This window comes from Pelecanus crispus, chromosome 22, assembly GCF_030463565.1.
Source record: "Pelecanus crispus isolate bPelCri1 chromosome 22, bPelCri1.pri, whole genome shotgun sequence".
In the NCBI taxonomy this organism is placed as follows: domain Eukaryota; kingdom Metazoa; phylum Chordata; class Aves; order Pelecaniformes; family Pelecanidae; genus Pelecanus; species Pelecanus crispus.
This window is the reverse complement of record NC_134664.1, coordinates 3,180,516-3,197,608: the sequence shown is the minus strand read 5'-3', so window position 1 is coordinate 3,197,608 and position 17,093 is coordinate 3,180,516. Positions and strand designations below refer to the sequence as shown.

The 17,093-nt window shown below is 68.8% G+C and overlaps 1 protein-coding gene across 1 annotated transcript; it reads right to left on the bottom strand.

Moving 5' to 3' along the window:
* Positions 1-410: 410 nt before the first annotated feature.
* ARHGEF2 (Rho/Rac guanine nucleotide exchange factor 2) lies at positions 411-12,601 on the bottom strand. Its single transcript, XM_075724309.1, is given in 24 exon segments — positions 411-496; positions 571-763; positions 2,559-2,867; positions 2,870-2,974; positions 3,084-3,134; positions 3,236-3,277; positions 3,389-3,456; positions 3,560-3,578; positions 3,580-3,656; positions 4,765-4,956; positions 5,873-5,940; positions 6,136-6,305; positions 6,413-6,489; positions 7,377-7,634; positions 7,734-7,861; positions 8,099-8,132; positions 8,135-8,219; positions 8,309-8,559; positions 10,796-10,942; positions 11,054-11,163; positions 11,242-11,371; positions 11,606-11,669; positions 11,806-11,873; positions 12,454-12,601. Coding segments are annotated over 24 exon segments (2,865 nt in total). The 5' UTR covers positions 12,587-12,601.
* Between the last annotated feature and the right edge of the window lie 4,492 nt (positions 12,602-17,093).

Below are 17,093 nucleotides of genomic sequence, written 5' to 3'. Positions count from 1 at the left end.
CCCGCGCTGGGGACGGCACCGCTGGGCCGGGGGGGCCGCGTCCTGCCCAGCCCTGGCGCCCACCAGGACCCCCCCGGCCGCCTCCCCCCACCCCACCCCAACCGAATAAATAAATAAATGAGCAGGGGGAGCGGGGCGGGGGGGACATCGGTCCCAAACCCCTGGGTCGCCCCCCCCGCCCCCGCCTTGGAGGAGGGGAGGGGGCAACCGGACCCCCCCCCCCCCCCAAGCCCTGTAAGGCTCCCATGGGAACAGCAGCTCCCGAAATCCCCCCCCCGGTGCCCCAAATCCCGCTGATCCCAACCCCCCCCCCCGCCCCACGGCTGGATCCTGCCCCCAGCGTCGCCGTGGGGAGGAGGGGGGGGGTCGTGGGGTGCTGAGGGGGGGTCGTGGGGTGCTGGAGCCGGTCCCTAACTGTCCGAGGAGCCCCCGTCGCCCTCCTTCAGCTCCTGGCTGCTCTCCACCTCCTCGGGAATATCCTGCATCCTCAGGAAATCTATGGAAAAACGCCGGGTTACCCCCAGGGAAAAGCGGGTGCTCCTGCGCTCCCCCCCCACCGCAGGGACCCACCTCGGGGGCTGGTGGGGGGGGAGCGGCGGCTCCCCAAATCCTCGTCCTCCAGGAGGGCGTCCAGGGCGTCCTCGCCCTGCGGCAGCCGGTGGCCATCGCTGGCGCCCCGGTAATCCAGCTCCTCGCGGGGGCAGGCGGCGAAGGCGGGGGGGTGGTAGGAGAGGCTGGCGGGGTGGGGGCCGTGGCTCAGCTGCTTGAGAGGGGGGGACGGGGGGGGTCAGGCCTGAGCCCCTCCACACCCCCCCCCCAATCCCAAAAATGCTGGGGCTGAGGCCGGACGCACTCGTGTCACGCATGAGCCCATCTTTTTTTTTGCCCTCGCACCCCAAACCCATGTAAGCTGAGGCCGGACGCACTCGTGTCACGCATGAGCCCATCTTTTTTTTTGCCCTCGCACCCCGAACCCATGTAAGCTGAGGCCGGACGCACTCGTGTCACGCATGAGCCCATCTTTTTTTTTGCCCTCGCACCCCGAACCCATGTAAGCTGAGGCCGGACGCACTCGTGTCACGCATGAGCCCATCTTTTTTCCTCCCATCACCACCTCCCCGCACCCCAAACCCATCTGGGCTGAGGCCGGACACGCTCGTGTCACGCATGAGCACATCTTTAACACACCCCTCGCCGCCTCCTAAGGCCCAAACCTGTCTGGGCTGAGGCCAGATGCACTCATGTCATGCATGAGCACATCTTTTTTGCTCCCACACCCCCAACCCATGTGAGCTGAGGCCGGACACACTCGTGTCACGCATGAGCCCATCTTTTTTCGCCCTTGCACCGCGAACCCGTGTGAGCTGAGGCCGGACGCACTCACACCACGCATGAGTGCATCTTTTTTGCCCACCCCCCACCCCCCCGCACCCCAAACCCAGCTGGGCTGAGGCCGGATGCGCTCATGCCATGCATGAGCACACCTTTTTTGCCTCCCGCACCCCGAAGCCACATAGGCTGAGGCCGGACGCACTCATGTCATGCATGAACACATTTTTTTTTTGCCCTTGCACCCCAAACCTGGCTGGGCTGAGGCCGGACGCACTCACGCCATGCATGAGCCCGTCTTTTTTGTGCCCCCACACTGCAAACCCATGTGTGCTGAGGCCGGACACACTCATGTCATGCATGAGCACACCTTTTTTTGCCCTCGCACCCCAAACCAGGGTGAGCTGAGGCCGGACACACTCGTGTCACACATGAGCCCATCTTTTTTGCACCCCCCACCCCCCAACCCATGTGCGCTGAGGCCGGACACACTCATGTCATGCATGAGCACACCTTTTTTTGCCCTCGCACCCCAAACCCACTTGAGCTGAGGCCGGACACACTCACGCCACGCATGAGCCCATCTTTTTTGTCCCCTACACTGCAAACCCGGCTGGGCTGAGGCCGGACGCGCTCATGTCACGCATGAGCCCATCTTTTTTGCCCTCGCACCCCAAACCCAGGTGCGCCGAGGCTGGACACACTCACGCCACGCATGAGCCCATCTTTTTTATCCCCTACACTGCAAACCCGGCTGGGCTGAGGCCGGATGCGCTCGTGTCACGCATGAGCCCATCTTTTTTGCCCTCGCACCCTGAACCGGAGTGAGCTGAGGCCGGACACACTCGTGCCACGCATGAGCCCACGTTTTTTGCCCTCGCACCCCAAACCCACGTGCGCCGAGGCCAGCCGCACTCATGCCACGCATGAGCCCATCTTTTTTGTCCCCTACACCCCGAACCTGTCTGGGCTGAGGCCGGACGCGCTCATGTCACGCATGAGCGCATCTTTTTTATCCCCTACACTGCAAACCCCTCTGGGCTGCGGCCAGACGCACTCGTGTCACGCATGAGCCCACCTTTTTTGCCCTCGCACCCCAAACCCACGTGCGCCGAGGCCGGACGCACTCGTGTCACGCATGAGCCCATCTTTTTTGCCCTCGCACCCCAAACCAGGGTGAGCTGAGGCCGGCCGCACTCGTGTCACGCATGAGCCCCCCTCCCCGCTACCTGGGGCGGGGTGAAGCTGAGATAGAGCGCATCTCCGGCCGGCAAGCTCCTCCGCCGCGGATCGCTGCCCCGGCGTCCCCGCGCGCCGCCCTCCTGCCGCCACGCTGCCAGCTGCCGCCGGGCCTCCTCCAGCTCGCGCTCCAGCCGGGCGCGCTCCCGCTCGCTGTCCCGCAGCCGCGTCTCCAGCCCCGCCGCCTCCTGCGCCCGCTCCTGGCACAGCTGCCGGCAGCGGCCCAGCTCCTCCTGCAGCAGCCCGTGTTGCCGCTGCAGCAGCGCCAGCTCCGTGGCACCCGGTTTCTCGCCCCCCTCGCGCTGCCGGTTCGGGCCGCGGCCGGTTGCGAAGGGCGGCGGGACGGTTTCTCCGCGCCGTCCTGCAGCTGCAGCTCCAGCAGCGTGTCTTGCTGGCTCACCACCGCCTGCGGGGAGGCGGGCAAGGGCGGGTGGGCACGGGCGGGGGGTACGGGCAGGGGCGTCCCCCCCAAAATCCGCGTCCCCGTGCCTCGCCGCGGCGCGGGTCCCACCGACCTGGAGCCCGTGCAGGAGGGTGTAGAGGTTCACCAGCCGCTGGTTGATCTCCTGGGGAGGAACGGAGGGGACGGTGAAGCTTTGGGGAGCGCGGGTGGGGAAACTGAGGCATGGCGGCAAGGGAGCGGGGTCCCCATCCCGCCCCCCCTTACCTCCTGCGGTACCCTCTGCAGAAGCTGGTTGCCGTTCCCGTCCTACGGAGAGAAACCGGTCACGCCGCGCTGGCCGCGGCACGGGGTGAGGCCGTGTCCCCCCGCCCCAACACCGGCGTGCGTCCCCCCTGCCCGCCCCGCCGCCGCACTCACCCGCTGCCCGGCGTCCGAATCCGCCCTGCAAAACTCCAGGGAGCCGTTGAAGCTGCCGGCGTCGCCGTCTGCAGCGAGAGGCAGGGGGGGTCAGCTCGGGGACCCCGAGCCCGGCGCAGCCCCCTGCCCCGGCTGGCGCGCGCGTCCCCCCGCCGCCGTCCCCCGTCTTACTGCTGGCGCCGGGGCTGGGGGCAGCTCTCGGCCTCGGCGAGGTTGTTGTGGTCCCGGTCGCGTCCGGAGCCGGTGAATATCTCCTTCAGGCACTCCACTGCGGGGAAGCGCAAGGATGAGCCCTGCGCCGCAGCGGGGACCCCAGCCCCACGCCGCAGCGGGGACCCCAGCACCGCAGCAGGGACCCCCGGCCCCGTGCCGCAGCAGGGACCCCAACGCCGCAGCAGGGACCCCGGCCCCATGCCACAGCGGGGACCCCAACGCCGCAGCAGGGACCCAGCCCCGTGCCACAGCGGGGACCCCAACGCCGCAGCGGGGACCCCAGCCCCGTGCCACAGCGGGGACCCCGGCCCCACGCCGCAGCGGGGACCCCAGCACCGCAGCAGGGACCCCAGCCCCGCGCCGCAGCGGGGACCCCAGCACCGCGCTGCAGCGGGGACCCCAGCCCCGTGCCACAGCAGGGACCCCAGCGCCGCAGCAGGGACCCCAGCCCCATGCCACAGCGGGGACCCCAGCGCCACAGCGGGAACCCCAGCGCCGCAGCGGGGACCCTGGCCCCATGCCACAGCGGGGACCCCAGCCCTGCGCCACAGCGGGGACCCCAGCGCTGCAGCGGGGACCCCAGCCCTGCGCCACAGCGGGGACCCCAGCCCCGCGCTGCAGCGGGGACCCCAGCCCCGCGCCACAGCAGGGACCCCAGCGCCGCAGCAGGGACCCCAGCCCCATGCCACATCGGGGACCCCAGCGCCGCAGCGGGGACCCTGGCCCCATGCTGCAGCGGGGACCCCAGCCCTGCGCCACAGCGGGGACCCCAGCGCTGCAGCGGGGACCCCAGCCCTGCGCCACAGCGGGGACCCCAGCCCCACACTGCAGCGGGGACCCCGGCCCCGTGCCACAGCAGGGACCCCAGTGCTGCAGCGGGGACCCCAGCCCTGCGCCACAGCGGGGACCCCAGCCCCACACTGCAGCGGGGACCCCGGCCCCATGCCACAGCGGGGACCCCAGCGCCGCAGCGGGCACCCCAGCCCTGTGCCGCAGCGGGGACCCCAGCCCCATGCCGCAGCGGGGACCCCGGCTCCGTGCCGCAGCGGGGACCCCGGCCCCGTGCCTTGGCTTCCTCAGCTGGAGCATCGGCATCCCGGGGCGTCCCGGAGCACTGCACCACGGGGCGGCTGGGGTCCGCGCATCCGCGGTGCCATCCGTACCTTCCCGGATGGCGTCGTGCATCAGCTTCTCCCCTCGGGAGCCGTCAGCCGAGTCGGAGCGGAAGAGGGCGCGGGGGGCCAGGGTGGGCGAGGGCTCGTCGCAGCCGCTGGCCAGGGCCAGCATGTCGGCGAACAGCACCACCTTCTCCTCCAGCAGCGCCGAGATCTTGCGGTCCTGCTGCAGGATGCGGTCTGCGGGGCGGGGGCAGGATGAGCGGGGGGGGCGGGGATGGGGGCACAGGGATGGGGGCACAGGGATGGGGGGGACGGGGATGGGGGATGAGCAGGGATGGGGGGGATAGGGATGGGGGGACAGGGATGGGGGACAAACAGGGATGGAGGGATAGGGATGAGGGGGATGAGCAGGGATGGGGGGGACGGGGATAGGGGATGAGCAGGGATGGGGGGACGAGCAGGGATGGGGGGGACGGGGATAAGGGATGAGCAGGGATGGGGGGACGAGCAGGGATGGGGGGGACGGGGATAGGGGATGAGCAGGGATGGGGGGATGAGCAGGGATGGAGGGATAGGGATGAGGGGGATGAGCAGGGATGGGGGGACGAGCAGGGATGGGGGGGACGGGGATAGGGGATGAGCAGGGATGGGGGGGATGGGGATGGGGGGGACAGGGATGGGGGGGATGAGCGGGGATGGGGGACGAGCGGGGATGGGGGACAAACAGGCATGGGGGGGACAGGGATGAGCAGGGATGGGGGCCACAGTGATGGGGGGGATGAGCAGGGATGGAGGGGGACGAGCAGGGATGAGCAGGGATGGGGGAGACGAGCAGGGATGGGGGGACGGGGATGGGGGGATGAGGAGGGATGAGCAGGGATGGGGGGATGAGCCGGGATGGGGGGGACGAGCAGGGATGAGCAGGGATGGAGGGGATGAGCAGGGATGGGGGGGGACGAGCAGGGATGGGGGGGACGAGCAGGGATGGGGGGATAGGGATGAGGGGGATGAGCAGGGATGGGGGGACGAGCAGGGATGGGGGCCACAGGGATGGGGGATGAGGAGGGATGAGCAGGGATGGGGGGGACGAGCAGGGATGGGGGGGACGAGCAGGGATGGGGGGATGGGGCCAACCCGCGGTGGCGGCACCCACCTTTCAGCTTGCGTAAGGACGCTTCGATCTCCGTCTCGATGAGGGGAAAGTCCTGGCGGCTGGGGCAGCTGGAAGGGACGGGGAGGGTCGGAGCCGGGGACCCCTCAACCCCGGCCCAACCGCGTCCGCCCTTCGCCGGCCGCATCCCGCCAAGGCTCAGCGGCCCCAGCCCGGAGCTGTGCCCGCCGCCACCCTCCCCGCTGCCCACCCCGTGGCCGCGGGGACCCCCAAAAATCCCCCCCCGCCCCGGCGCCGACACTCACAGGCTGACCGTCTGCTGGATGATCTTCATCCAGTTGTTGCGGTCGTCGCGGGAGGCGGCGTGGACCTCGTACATCTCCGGCGGCGCCGCGCTGATTAGGAACATCCCCTTCTCCTGGTTGGCGATATCCCGCACGATGAGGTTTTGCAGGGAGATGACGGCCGGCTTGTCCTACGGGACAGGTGACGGGGTGGGAATGTCGTCCCGGTGCCGGCACAGCCGTCCCGGTAGCGGTGGGGGGAGCCGGGACGCGGCCGGGCCGGGCAGCGGCGGCTCACCAGCATGGGGAAGGTGTATTTCTGGTCCTTCTCTTGCAGGAAGATGAGGACGTCCGTCATGAGCAGCACCAGGACATCTTGGGGGGGAGCGCAGGGGTGTGAGAAGCTTGGGGGGGGGGTGCGAGGCCGCAGCGTGCCCCAGGGCCCCCTTAGTCCCAGGGCTTGCTCCTAAATTCGTCCGTGGAGGGTGAGGGCCCCCTGGCACCCTGCCCCGCAGGCGTCCCATCCTCTGCTCCCTCAACCCCCTGGCACCCATCTCCATCCCCAGGCACCCCCCATCCCTCGGTTCCCCCATCTCCTGGCACCCTGGTACCCCCGTCACCATCACACCCTCGTCCCCTGGTACCCCCATTCCCCGGCACCCCCGTCCCCCAGCATCCCCAAACGCAGGTACCCCGTCCTCGGGCACCTTCCATCCCCTGGCACTGTGGTCCCTGGCAGCCCCATCCTCAGGTACCCGCCAAGGCCCTGGCACCCCATTCCCTGGCACCCTGCTCCCCCAGCATCCCCGTGCCCTGGTTCCCCACACTCTGGCACCCTGGCATCCCGGGCCTGGGGGCATCCCCGTGCCCTGGCACCCCCATCCCACAGCACCCTGGGCATCCCCGTGCCCTGGTACCCCCCACCCCATGGCACCCTGGGCATCCCCCACGCCCTGATACCCCCACCCCACAGCACCCTGGAAATCCCCACACCCTGGTACCCCCACCCCACAGCACCCTGGGCATCCCCATGCCCTGATACCCGCATCCCACAGCACCCTGGGCATCCCCATGCCCTGGTACCCCCCCACCCCACAGCACCCTGGTCTCCCAGTATCCCCATGCCCTGGTACCCCCACCCCCCAGCACCCTGGGCATCCCCACGCCCTGGTACCCCATTCCTTGGCACCCTGGGCATCCCCATTCCCCGGCATCTCCATCCCCCAGCACCCCGGTTCCCCCCCCAGCACCCTGGTGCCCACCTTTGAAGCGCCCAGCCGCCGTTTTCCAGAGCATGCAGCCGCTGTGCACCAGCTTACGCCGCAGGAGCTCGTCCTTGCCAAAAATGCCGGCGCGGCTCTCCCACGGCAGCTGCACTTTGGCACGGCCGTCCACGCGCCTGTAGACGTCCCACAGCCGCGCGTTCATCTCGCGCGTGTGCACCTCCTCGTTGATGGAGGAGATCAGCTCCTTCACCAGCTTCAGCGCTCGCGACAGGTCCGCCGAGTCCCCCTCGTTGTCTGGGGCGAAGGGTTTGGGGGGGACACGGTCGGGGCTGGAAACCTTCCCCCAGCGCCGGCAGCCCCCCCCGTGTTGCCCGGCCACCCCCGCCGCCAAGCCCCGTTACCTTTTGGAGTTCTTCAGGATGCGCTCGATGAGCACCGGGTACTTGGTGATCCTCTGCGTCACCAGCAAAATGCACTCGGGCACCCCGTGACGGCGGAGCAGCGGGGATCGCGTCATCCTCTGGCCGGCCGGAGGGAGGGAAGCACAGGGCACCCCGTTACCGTCGGCCGGCCCCGCTGGGGCTCATCACCACGTTAAGAGGCGTCACGGAGAGACACGCGGTTTGGGGAAACTGAGGCACGGAGGCGGGCAGAAGGGTGTCGCAGCGGGGCACGAAGCCCCGAGCCCGCAGGGAGATCCCGACACCCATCCCAGGGTTCCCTCCGGAGCCGCGCCGGGGGACGACGGGCGCTCACCCCGGATGAACTGCTGGAAGCGCTTGTCGCGGGCGAGTCCTTGTACTCCTTCACGGCTTTGGTGTGCTTGCTGCAGAACTCGGAGTAGGCTTTCTTCATCTGCTCCGCGTTGGCACCCGAAAACTTGCGGGGTGGAGACGAGGGGATGTCAGCGAGCCCGTACCCTCCGCGCCCCAGCACCCGCCGGTTCTGGTGGCCCCCTCCGTCCCCACCTGGTTGACGAGGATGTCCCCGAGCCGGTTGATGACGAAGTTCTTGTTGCTGTCGTGGGCCAGGGACTCCCTGCGACGCTCCAGGAGCTGGGCCAGGAACCGCTCGTGGATCTGGCTCAGCTCGTCCACGCAGGGGAAGATCTTCTGCACCGTGGCCGGGTCCATCTGCAGATCCTCCAGCATGGCCTTACGGAACATGTCGGCCATGATCTTCAGCGTGCGGACGTGGTGGATCTCCGTCTGGATCAGCTCTGCGGCGGGGGCGGGATGGGTGAGGGGGGCGCAGCCACCGTGGCGGGTCCCAGTCTGCCCCGTCCCCACCGCCTCCGCGTGGCCCCCAGCTCCGCATCCCCGTGTCCCCTACCCCGTGCCCGCGTCCCCATCCCTGCATCCCCATCCCTGCATCTCTGACCCATCCCCGTGTCCCCTACCCTGTCCCTGTGTCCCCATCCCTGCATCCCCATCCCTGCATCAATGACCCATCCCCGTGTCCCCTACCCTGTCCCTGTGTCCCCAGCTCTGCATCCCCATCCCCGTGTCCCCTACCCCGTGCCCGTGTCCCCAGCTCTGCATCCCCATCCCTGCATCTCTGACCCATCCCCGTGTCCCCTACCCTGTCCCTGTGTCCCCATCCCTGCATCCCCATCCCTGCATCTCTGACCCATCCCCGTGTCCCCTACCCTGTCCCTGTGTCCCCAGCTCTGCATCCCCATCCCCGTGTCCCCTACCCCGTGCCCGCGTCCCCAGCTCTGCATCCCCATCCCTGCATCTCTGACCCATCCCCGTGTCCCCTACCCTGTCCCTGTGTCCCCATCTCTTCATCCCCATCCCCATGTCCCCTACCCTCTCCCTGTGTCCCCGTCTCTTCATCCCCATCCCCGTGTCCCCTACCCTGTGCCCGTGTCCCCATCTCTTCATTCCTGTCCCTGCATCTCTGACCTGTCCCCATGTCCCCTACCCTGTCCCCATGTCCCCATCCCTGCATCTCTGACCCATCCCCGTGTCCCCTTCCCTGTCCCCAGGTCTCCCATCTCTTCATCCTTGTTCCTGCATCTCTGACCACCCCTGACCCTACCCTGTCCCCATGTCCCCATCCCTGTATCTCTGACCACCCCTGTGTCCCCTACCCTGTCCCTCTGTCCTCATCTCTGCATCCCCACCCCCGTGTCCCCTACCCTGTCCCTCTGTCCCCACCCCTGCATCTCTGACCTGTCCCTGTGTCCCTCATCTCTGCATCCCCGTCTCTGTGTCTCCGACCCATCCCCATGTCCCCTGCCCTGTCCCCATGTCCCCCATCTCTGCATCCTCATCTCTGCATCTCTGACCTGTCCCCATGTCCCCCTGTCCCCATACCTGCATCTCTGACCACCCCTGTGTCCCCTACCCTGTCCCTGTGTCCCCATCTCTGCGTCCCCATCCCCGTGTCCCCTGCCCTGTCCCCATGTCCCCATCCCTGCATCTCTGACCATCCTCGTGTCCCCTACCCTGTCCCCATGTCCCCCATCTCTGCATCCCCATCCCTGTGTCCTCTACCCTGTCCCCATGTCCCCCATCTCTGCATCTCTGACCATCCCCGTGTCCCTACCCTGTCCCCATGTCCCCCATCCCTGCATCTCTGACCATCCTCGTGTCCCCTACCCTGTCCCCATGTCCCCCATCTCTGCATCCCCATCCCTGTGTCCTCTACCCTGTCCCCATGTCCCCCCATCTCTGCATCTCTGACCATCCCCGTGTCCCTACCCTGTCCCCATGTCCCCCATCCCTGCATCTCTGACCATCCCCATGTCCCCAACCCTGTCCCCATGTCCCCCATCTCTGCATCCCCATCCCCGTGTCCCCTACCCTGTCCCCATGTCCCCCATCCCTGCATCTCTGACCATCCCCGTGTCCCCTACCCTGTCCCCATGTCCCCCATCTCTGCATCCCCATCCCTATGTCCTCTACCCTGTCCCCATGTCCCCCATCTCTGCATCTCTGACCATCCCCGTGTCCCCTACCCTGTCCCCATGTCCCCCATCTCTGCATCCCCATCCCTGTGTCCCCTACCCTGTCCCCATGTCCCCCATCTCTGCATCTCTGACCATCCCCATGTCCCCAACCCTGTCCCCATGTCCCCCATCTCTGCATCCCCATCCCCATGTCCCCTACCCTGTCCGCATGTCCCCCATCTCTGCATCCCCATCCCCATGTCCCTACCCTGTCCCCATGTCCCCCATCTCTGCATCTCTGACCATCCCCGTGTCCCCTACCCTGTCCCCATGTCCCCCATCTCTGCATCCCCATCCCCGTGTCCCCAACCCTGTCCCCATGTCCCCCATCCCTGCATCTCTGACCATCCCCGTGTCCCCTACCCTGTCCCCATGTCCCCCATCTCTGCGTCTCCGACCCAGCCCCGTGTCCCCGACCCTGTCCCTACACCCCCAGCTCACCCCCGGACCCCGCGCCCCCTGCCCTGCCAGTCCAGGCCTCCCCCGTGCGGCCGCTGACCGTAGATGACGTCCTGGCGCTTCATGACGTCCATCTTGTGCTGCTGCAGGTAGCTGTTGTCCACGGCCAAGCTCCAGGAATCCGCCTCAAAGTCCTTCCCGTCCGTCTCGAAGTCGCTCATCAGCTGGCTGAGGATGACGTCGGGGCCTGCGCGGGAGGGCGGTGGGAGCCGGGGCGAGGGGGGCTGGCCCCGCGCCCCGTGCGTGTCCCCCCCCCCCCCCCGCCCAGCCCCGCGTCACCCGCCCCGGGGGTCCCCACCTTCGTCGATGAGCGACTCCACCGAGAGCGTGCGGTTGCGCATGTTGAGGGAGTCCGTGGACTGGGACAAGATCCGCCGGATCCCCAGCGGAGACTCATCGTTGAAGGTCCTGGTGAGGGGACGGGGACGGTGACGCTCTGGGGACGCCCCCCGGCCCCCCCGGCCCCCCCGCTTCCCGCCCGCTTACCCGGCGATGTTGGTGGTAGAGACGCTCTTGGAGAGGGAGAGGGAGGGCCGGCCGCGGCGGGGACCCAGCAGCGTCTGGCGGAAGCTCTCCGAGGGGTAGATGGCCGAATTGGGGCGCTCCCGGATGGCGGCTGAGCCGGGGAGGGGGGGACAACACCGGGGGTCAGCGCCGCCGTCCCCCGTCCCCGTTACCCCCCAGGCTGCGCCCGGTGTCCCCAGCGCCGGCGGGGGACAGCGCGATAGAGCATCCCCCCGCCGTGGATGTGTCCCCCGGCCCTGCCCCGACGCCTCGGTGACGGGCAGCATGGCGGGGGGGTCGGGCTGTCCTCCCCCACCCCCCCCCCGGCACGCCGCACCCCACTCACTTTTATTGCGCAGCGAGACCGACTGCAGCGCCGAGCTGTTCTTCAGCAGCGCGGCTTTCTGTTGCTGGGGGAAGGAGCGGAGGCGTCATGGCGGGTGTCACCGTCCCCATGTGTCCCCCCCCCACCCAAAAAAAAAAAAAAAACCCCCAAAAAACCAAAGCGGCTGAGACCGGCCAGCTCGTGTCACTTGTGACACTCACCTTCTGCTTCACCTTGGTGCAGTTGGGCAGCGTGTCCTTGCAGCGGTTGTGGATGGTGACGTTGCAGGCTGCGGCAGGGGTGGATACGGAGCGGTGACGGCGCGGCCACCCCCGGAGAGATCAGGGGGGACCCCTCCCGCCACCCCTATCCCGAGGGAGCTGCCACCACCGGAGCGACGGGAGCAGATGCGGGGGGAATGCGAGCGGCCGCGGACGAGGCCAGGCGCTGCCGGAGCCGCAGCTGCTGGGGAGCAGCTGAGCCGCCGCGGTGCCGCCGAGACCCCCCCCCCCCAACCCCAGAGTTCACCGTGCCCCGCGCCGGCCCGGTGCCACGGGTGCAGCGGTGCCACGGGCGCAGCGGTGCCACGGGCGCACCGGCTCCATCCGGCACCGCAGCATCGCCCGCGCCGGGGGAGCTGGAAGAAGCCGGCGGCGCTGGTTGCCTTGCCGGCATGTGCCAGGACGGCACGCCGGCGTTTGCCAGGATGCCTCGGAGCCATCACCTCCGCGAGCATCTCCCCTTCTCCGCCGGTCTCGGCGGCACCGCGGCGGCACAAATCCGCACAGCCAAACCGGGAGCGACCGGCCGCTTGCAACGGGGATTGCCGTGCCCGCCGGTTGCCACCGCGGCCGTTTTCGGCTACTCACTGGGGCAGATAAGAGCCTCCTTGGCCGTGATGCTCTTGTTGCAGGCGAAGCACATGGTCATGCCGGAGACGGTGATGGTGGTGAAGAGGTGGCCGTTGGTGTAGCGGGCGTCCTTCTCCTTGCCCTCCTTCATCTTCTCCTTCTCCTTGCTCTGCCCGGAGAGATGCGACGGGCGCCTGACGGGGCTGCGGCACGGCGGGCGCCCGCCGGCACCGCCCGCCGCGGCCCCCGCTTGCGGCGGCATGCGGTTCATGGTTGCGGGGAGCCGGGGATGCCGCGGGACGCCCCGGTTATTCGGGGGGTCCTGCCAGCCCGGGGCGGGGAGGACGGGGAAGCGAGCGGTTGGGGAGAAGCCACCCCGATCGCTCCGCTCGCCCGTGCTTCCCATCATCCCATAACCATGACAACCGGGCGGCTGCGGGAGAAATCCCCCCCGCCCCGGCACACGTCCCCCCCGCCGGCGCCACAGCCGCCAGCCCCAATGGGGACGAGATGCGGGGGCCGCAGCAGGTGGGGGGGGGGGTGACGATGCTCCCCAGCACCCACGGGGGCCGGGGCAGCGCCGGAGCGTCGCAGCCGGCAGCCCTGCGCCTTCCCACCTCCTTTTTTTATCCCAAATGGGTTTTTTTCACCCTTTTTCCCCCCCGACCCAGGGTTTGGCAGGCCGGCCACCCATCACTGGGACGGTGTCGGGGTCCAGCCCGCCGAGCCCGGTGCCGCCGGCCGCTCACCACGGTTTTCCCCTCCCGGAAAACGGGAGCGAGCTGGCGTTATCCCGAGCATCCCGAGGATGTCCGCTCCTGCCTCGGACCCCCCCCACCCTCCCAACCGGCACAGAGCCGCCTTTGTCCCCCCTCCCCGCGCTGCGGCGCCCGGCCGTGCCTGGCACCGGGGCACCCTCCAAGCACCCCCTCTCGGCGCCAGCCCCCCCAAACCGGCGGCACTTTGGGTCCCAAATCCCCCTCGCCGTGGCTCAGTGCGATGCCGAAGGGGGTCCCCATTTCCACACCCCCCCAGAAGGGTGGGTGAGAGGCCCAGGGCCCCCCCGGGGAGGCGTCAGGCAGGTGGGGAGGAAGGTGAGGAAGACCATGGGAGCCCGCGGGACAGGAGTGGGGTGTCCCCGCACCCCGTGGTCCCCAGGACTGGAGACGCCGTGGGGGGGCACAGCCACGGCCCCCGCTCCGTGCCGGGGGGCACACGCCGGGGGTCGTGCGGAGCCAGGGGGATCGGGCGCTCACCCGCTCTCCGCAGAGGGGTCTCTCCACCTCCCCGTCCGCCGGGAACGGGGCGCAGGAGCAGCAGCACATCCCGGCCCCCCCAGCCCGGCTGGCAGCGAGCGGCGCCCACCGAGCCTGCGGCCACGGCATCTGCCCCGCTCCGGCCGCCAGCGCTCCCGCCGCTTTTTTTTTTTTTTTTGGCTTCGCTTTTTTCTTTGCTTTGCTTTTTTCTTTTGGTTTTGTTTGGGGTTTTGGCTTTTTTTTTACTTTTTTTGCCTTTTTTTTTGGCTTTCCTTTCCTTTTTTCCCCTTTTTTTTGCTTTCCTTTCCTTTTTTCTTTTTTTTGTTTTCCTCGTTTCTTTTTTCCTTTCCTTTTTTGTCTTTTTTTTTCCTGCTTTCCTGCTCTTCCCCTTTTTTTTCCTTTGCTTTCCTATTTTTTTGGCCTTTTTTTTTCTTCCTTTCCCCTTTTTTTTTCTTCCTTTCCCCTTTTTTTTTCTTCCTTTCCCCTTTTTTTTTCTTCCTTTCCCCTTTTTTTTCCCTTTTCCCCTTTTTTTCCTTTCCCCTTTTTTCCCCTTTTTTCCCTTTCCCCCCTTTCTTTCTTCCCCTTTTGCCTTCCTTTTTCCCCTCTTTTCTTCCCTTTTCCCCCGTTTCTTCTCCCCCTTTTCTTCCCTTTTCCCCCCGCTCTCCTTCCCTTTTCCCCCCGCTCTCCTTCCCTTCCCCCCCTCCCCTTTCCCCGTTTCCCCCCCGCTCCCGGCCCGGCCCCGCTGCCCCCGCAGGGACCCCCGGCCCGGCCGCGGCCGCAGGAAGCGGAGCCGCCGCGGCAGACAAAGGCGGGAGCCGAGCCCCTTCCTGCCGCCCGCCCCCGCTGCCGCCCGCCCCGGACCCCCCGACCCCCGCCCCGCCTGGGACCCCCACCCCGCCTGGGGACCCCCAGTCTGGACCCCCACCCCGCCTGGGGACCCCCCACCTGGACCCCTACCCTGCCTGAGGACCCCCAGTCTGGACCCCCACCCTGCCTGGGGACCCCCCCACCTGGACCCCTACCCTGCCTGAGGACCCCCAGTCTGGACCCCCACCCTGCCTGGGGACCCCCAGTCTGGACCCCCACCCCGCCTGGGAACCCCCCACGCGGACCCCCACCCCGCCTGGGAACCCCCACCCGGACCCCCACCCTACATGGGGACCCCTCACCCCGACCCCCACCCTGCCTGGGGACCCCTCACTTGGACCCCTACCCTGCCTGGGGACCCCCAGTCTGGACCCCCACCCTGCCTGGGGACCCCCACCCGGACCCCCACCCTGCCTGGAGACCCCCAGTCTGGACCCCTACCCGCCTAGGGACCCCCCACCCGGACCCCACCTTGCCTGGGGACCCCCACCCGGACCCCCACCCTGCCTGAGGACCCCTCACCTGCACCCCCACCCTGCCTGAGGACCCCCAGTCTGGACCCCCACACTGCAGCACGCCTGGGGACCCCCACCCAGACCCCCACCCTGCCTGGGTCCCCCTCACCTGGACCCCCACCCCACAGCACGTCCGGGTGCCCCCACCCTGGAGCACGCCTGGGTCCCCCCAGTCTGAACCCCCGCCCTGCCTGGGTCCCCCCCCCCAGACCCCCACCCAGCCTGGTTGCCCCCACCCCACAAAGGCCACACTGGGGTGAGGGGCGCGGTGGGAGATCGGACGCAACCGGAGACGGCGCCGTAAAACCGGGACCCTCCGACGGCAGCCCCAAATCCGGGCCGGTGGGGGACAAAAGCCCCCCCTGTGCCAGGCGGGGGGGGTCACCAAGGGTCCCAGGCCGCGGCAGCCTGGCACGGGGACGGGGGCTACCGCCGGCACGGCAAGGGGTGACCGGGGGGGGGGGGGGGGGCGGTGACCCCCACCCAGCCCGGACGCCTGGGTCCGGCAGCGGATTTGGGGGTGCCGGGCTGCACCCCACGTCCGGGGGTGGGGGGGGACGGCGGGGGACGAGTCACCGCGTGGCTGTAAATACCCCAGGGTGGGGGGGGTCCCTCCGGCCCCGCACCCCCCAAAACACACGGGGCGGCTGGGGATCCCCCCCCGCCCTCCCAAACAGCCCCCAGCAGTGGTTACCCCAATGCACCCCCCCCCCAGCATCACCCCCAAACCCAGCAGCACCCAGCACCAAAACCCCAACCCCGGCCGACGCCGCCAGCACAAAAACGGGTGTCGAGCCGCAACGCCGACATGGGGCACCCATGCGGCCGGGGCTTTCGGAAGGGTCCCCCCCACCCCCAAACTCCCCGGCGCTGGCGGGGAGCAAAAAGTTTCTCCTCTTTAAATAGAAATTGGGGGGGGGGGGGTCTCTCTTTTTTTGGTTTTTTTTTTTTGGTTTTTTTTTTTTCCGGTGCCGCGGTGCGACGCCTACGGCTGGTGTATTTCTGCTGGCACCGACACGACTTCGCCCAAGATAGCCGATTTCTTTTTCCTGCGTGAGAACACACCCGCGCCAACCTCCGGCACCCAAAAAACTCCAACCAGACCCGGGGGAGCGGTTTTGGGGTGATGACAACCCCAGCTGCCACCACCCCACCGGCGTGCATGTGTGTCCCCCCTGCAAAAAGCCACCGGCGGCGTCACCGCCTCCGCGCCGGGTGCGAAAAGCCGGGGGGCAGCCCCCCGAAAAAGCCGAAGTCTGACCTGGGCGATGGATCCGATCCCCGAAATGGCGTCACGGAGGCACGGCGGTCCCCCCCTCGTCAGGGACGGTCCCCCCGCCCTCGTTGGGGACGGTCCCCTCCCCGCCTGCCACCCCGGCGTTGAACAAAGCCAGCGCCGTCCTCACCGGCGCGGCAACAAAAGACGACGCCGCGCCGGGACCGAAACTGCGCGGGGATGCCCCCCCAAAAAGATGGGGTGCCCCCCCCCGGTGCCCAAAAGCCCCATTTTGCCCCCCAAATTTGCCCCCCTGGGAGGTTTCAAGCCGCCGGAGGAGCGAGGCGGCGCGTTTGGGGGGGGCGCAGCCGGGGGGGTGCAGCGTGCGAGCAGCGGGGACCCCCCCCCCGCTGTTTTGGGGGGCTCCAGGGAAGGCAGCAGCGTAAGGGGGGGTGGCGGGGGGGCTGCCCTGCCGGGAGTCTCCCCCCCAAAAGCGGGTCCTGCTGTGGGGGAAGGGGTCCCCACGCTTGTAAAGCCGCGACGGGGGGGGGGGGTCCCCCCACACGTCCCATCTGCCACCGGCACGCCGCAGCGGGGCGGGGGTCCCGCAGCTGCGGCCGTGTGTCCGTCCGTCGTCCCCCCCCCCGCCTTTGGGGGGGTGGGGGGGTCCCCGATTTCTAAAGCGGTGACAGCTGGCGGCGGGGACGGCGGCCGCTCTCCAAGCGCCTGGGAGCTGCCCCCTCCTTTTGGGGGGGACAGGGACACCCCAAAAGCCCCCCCCCGGCCCAGGGCATGGCCCTGGGT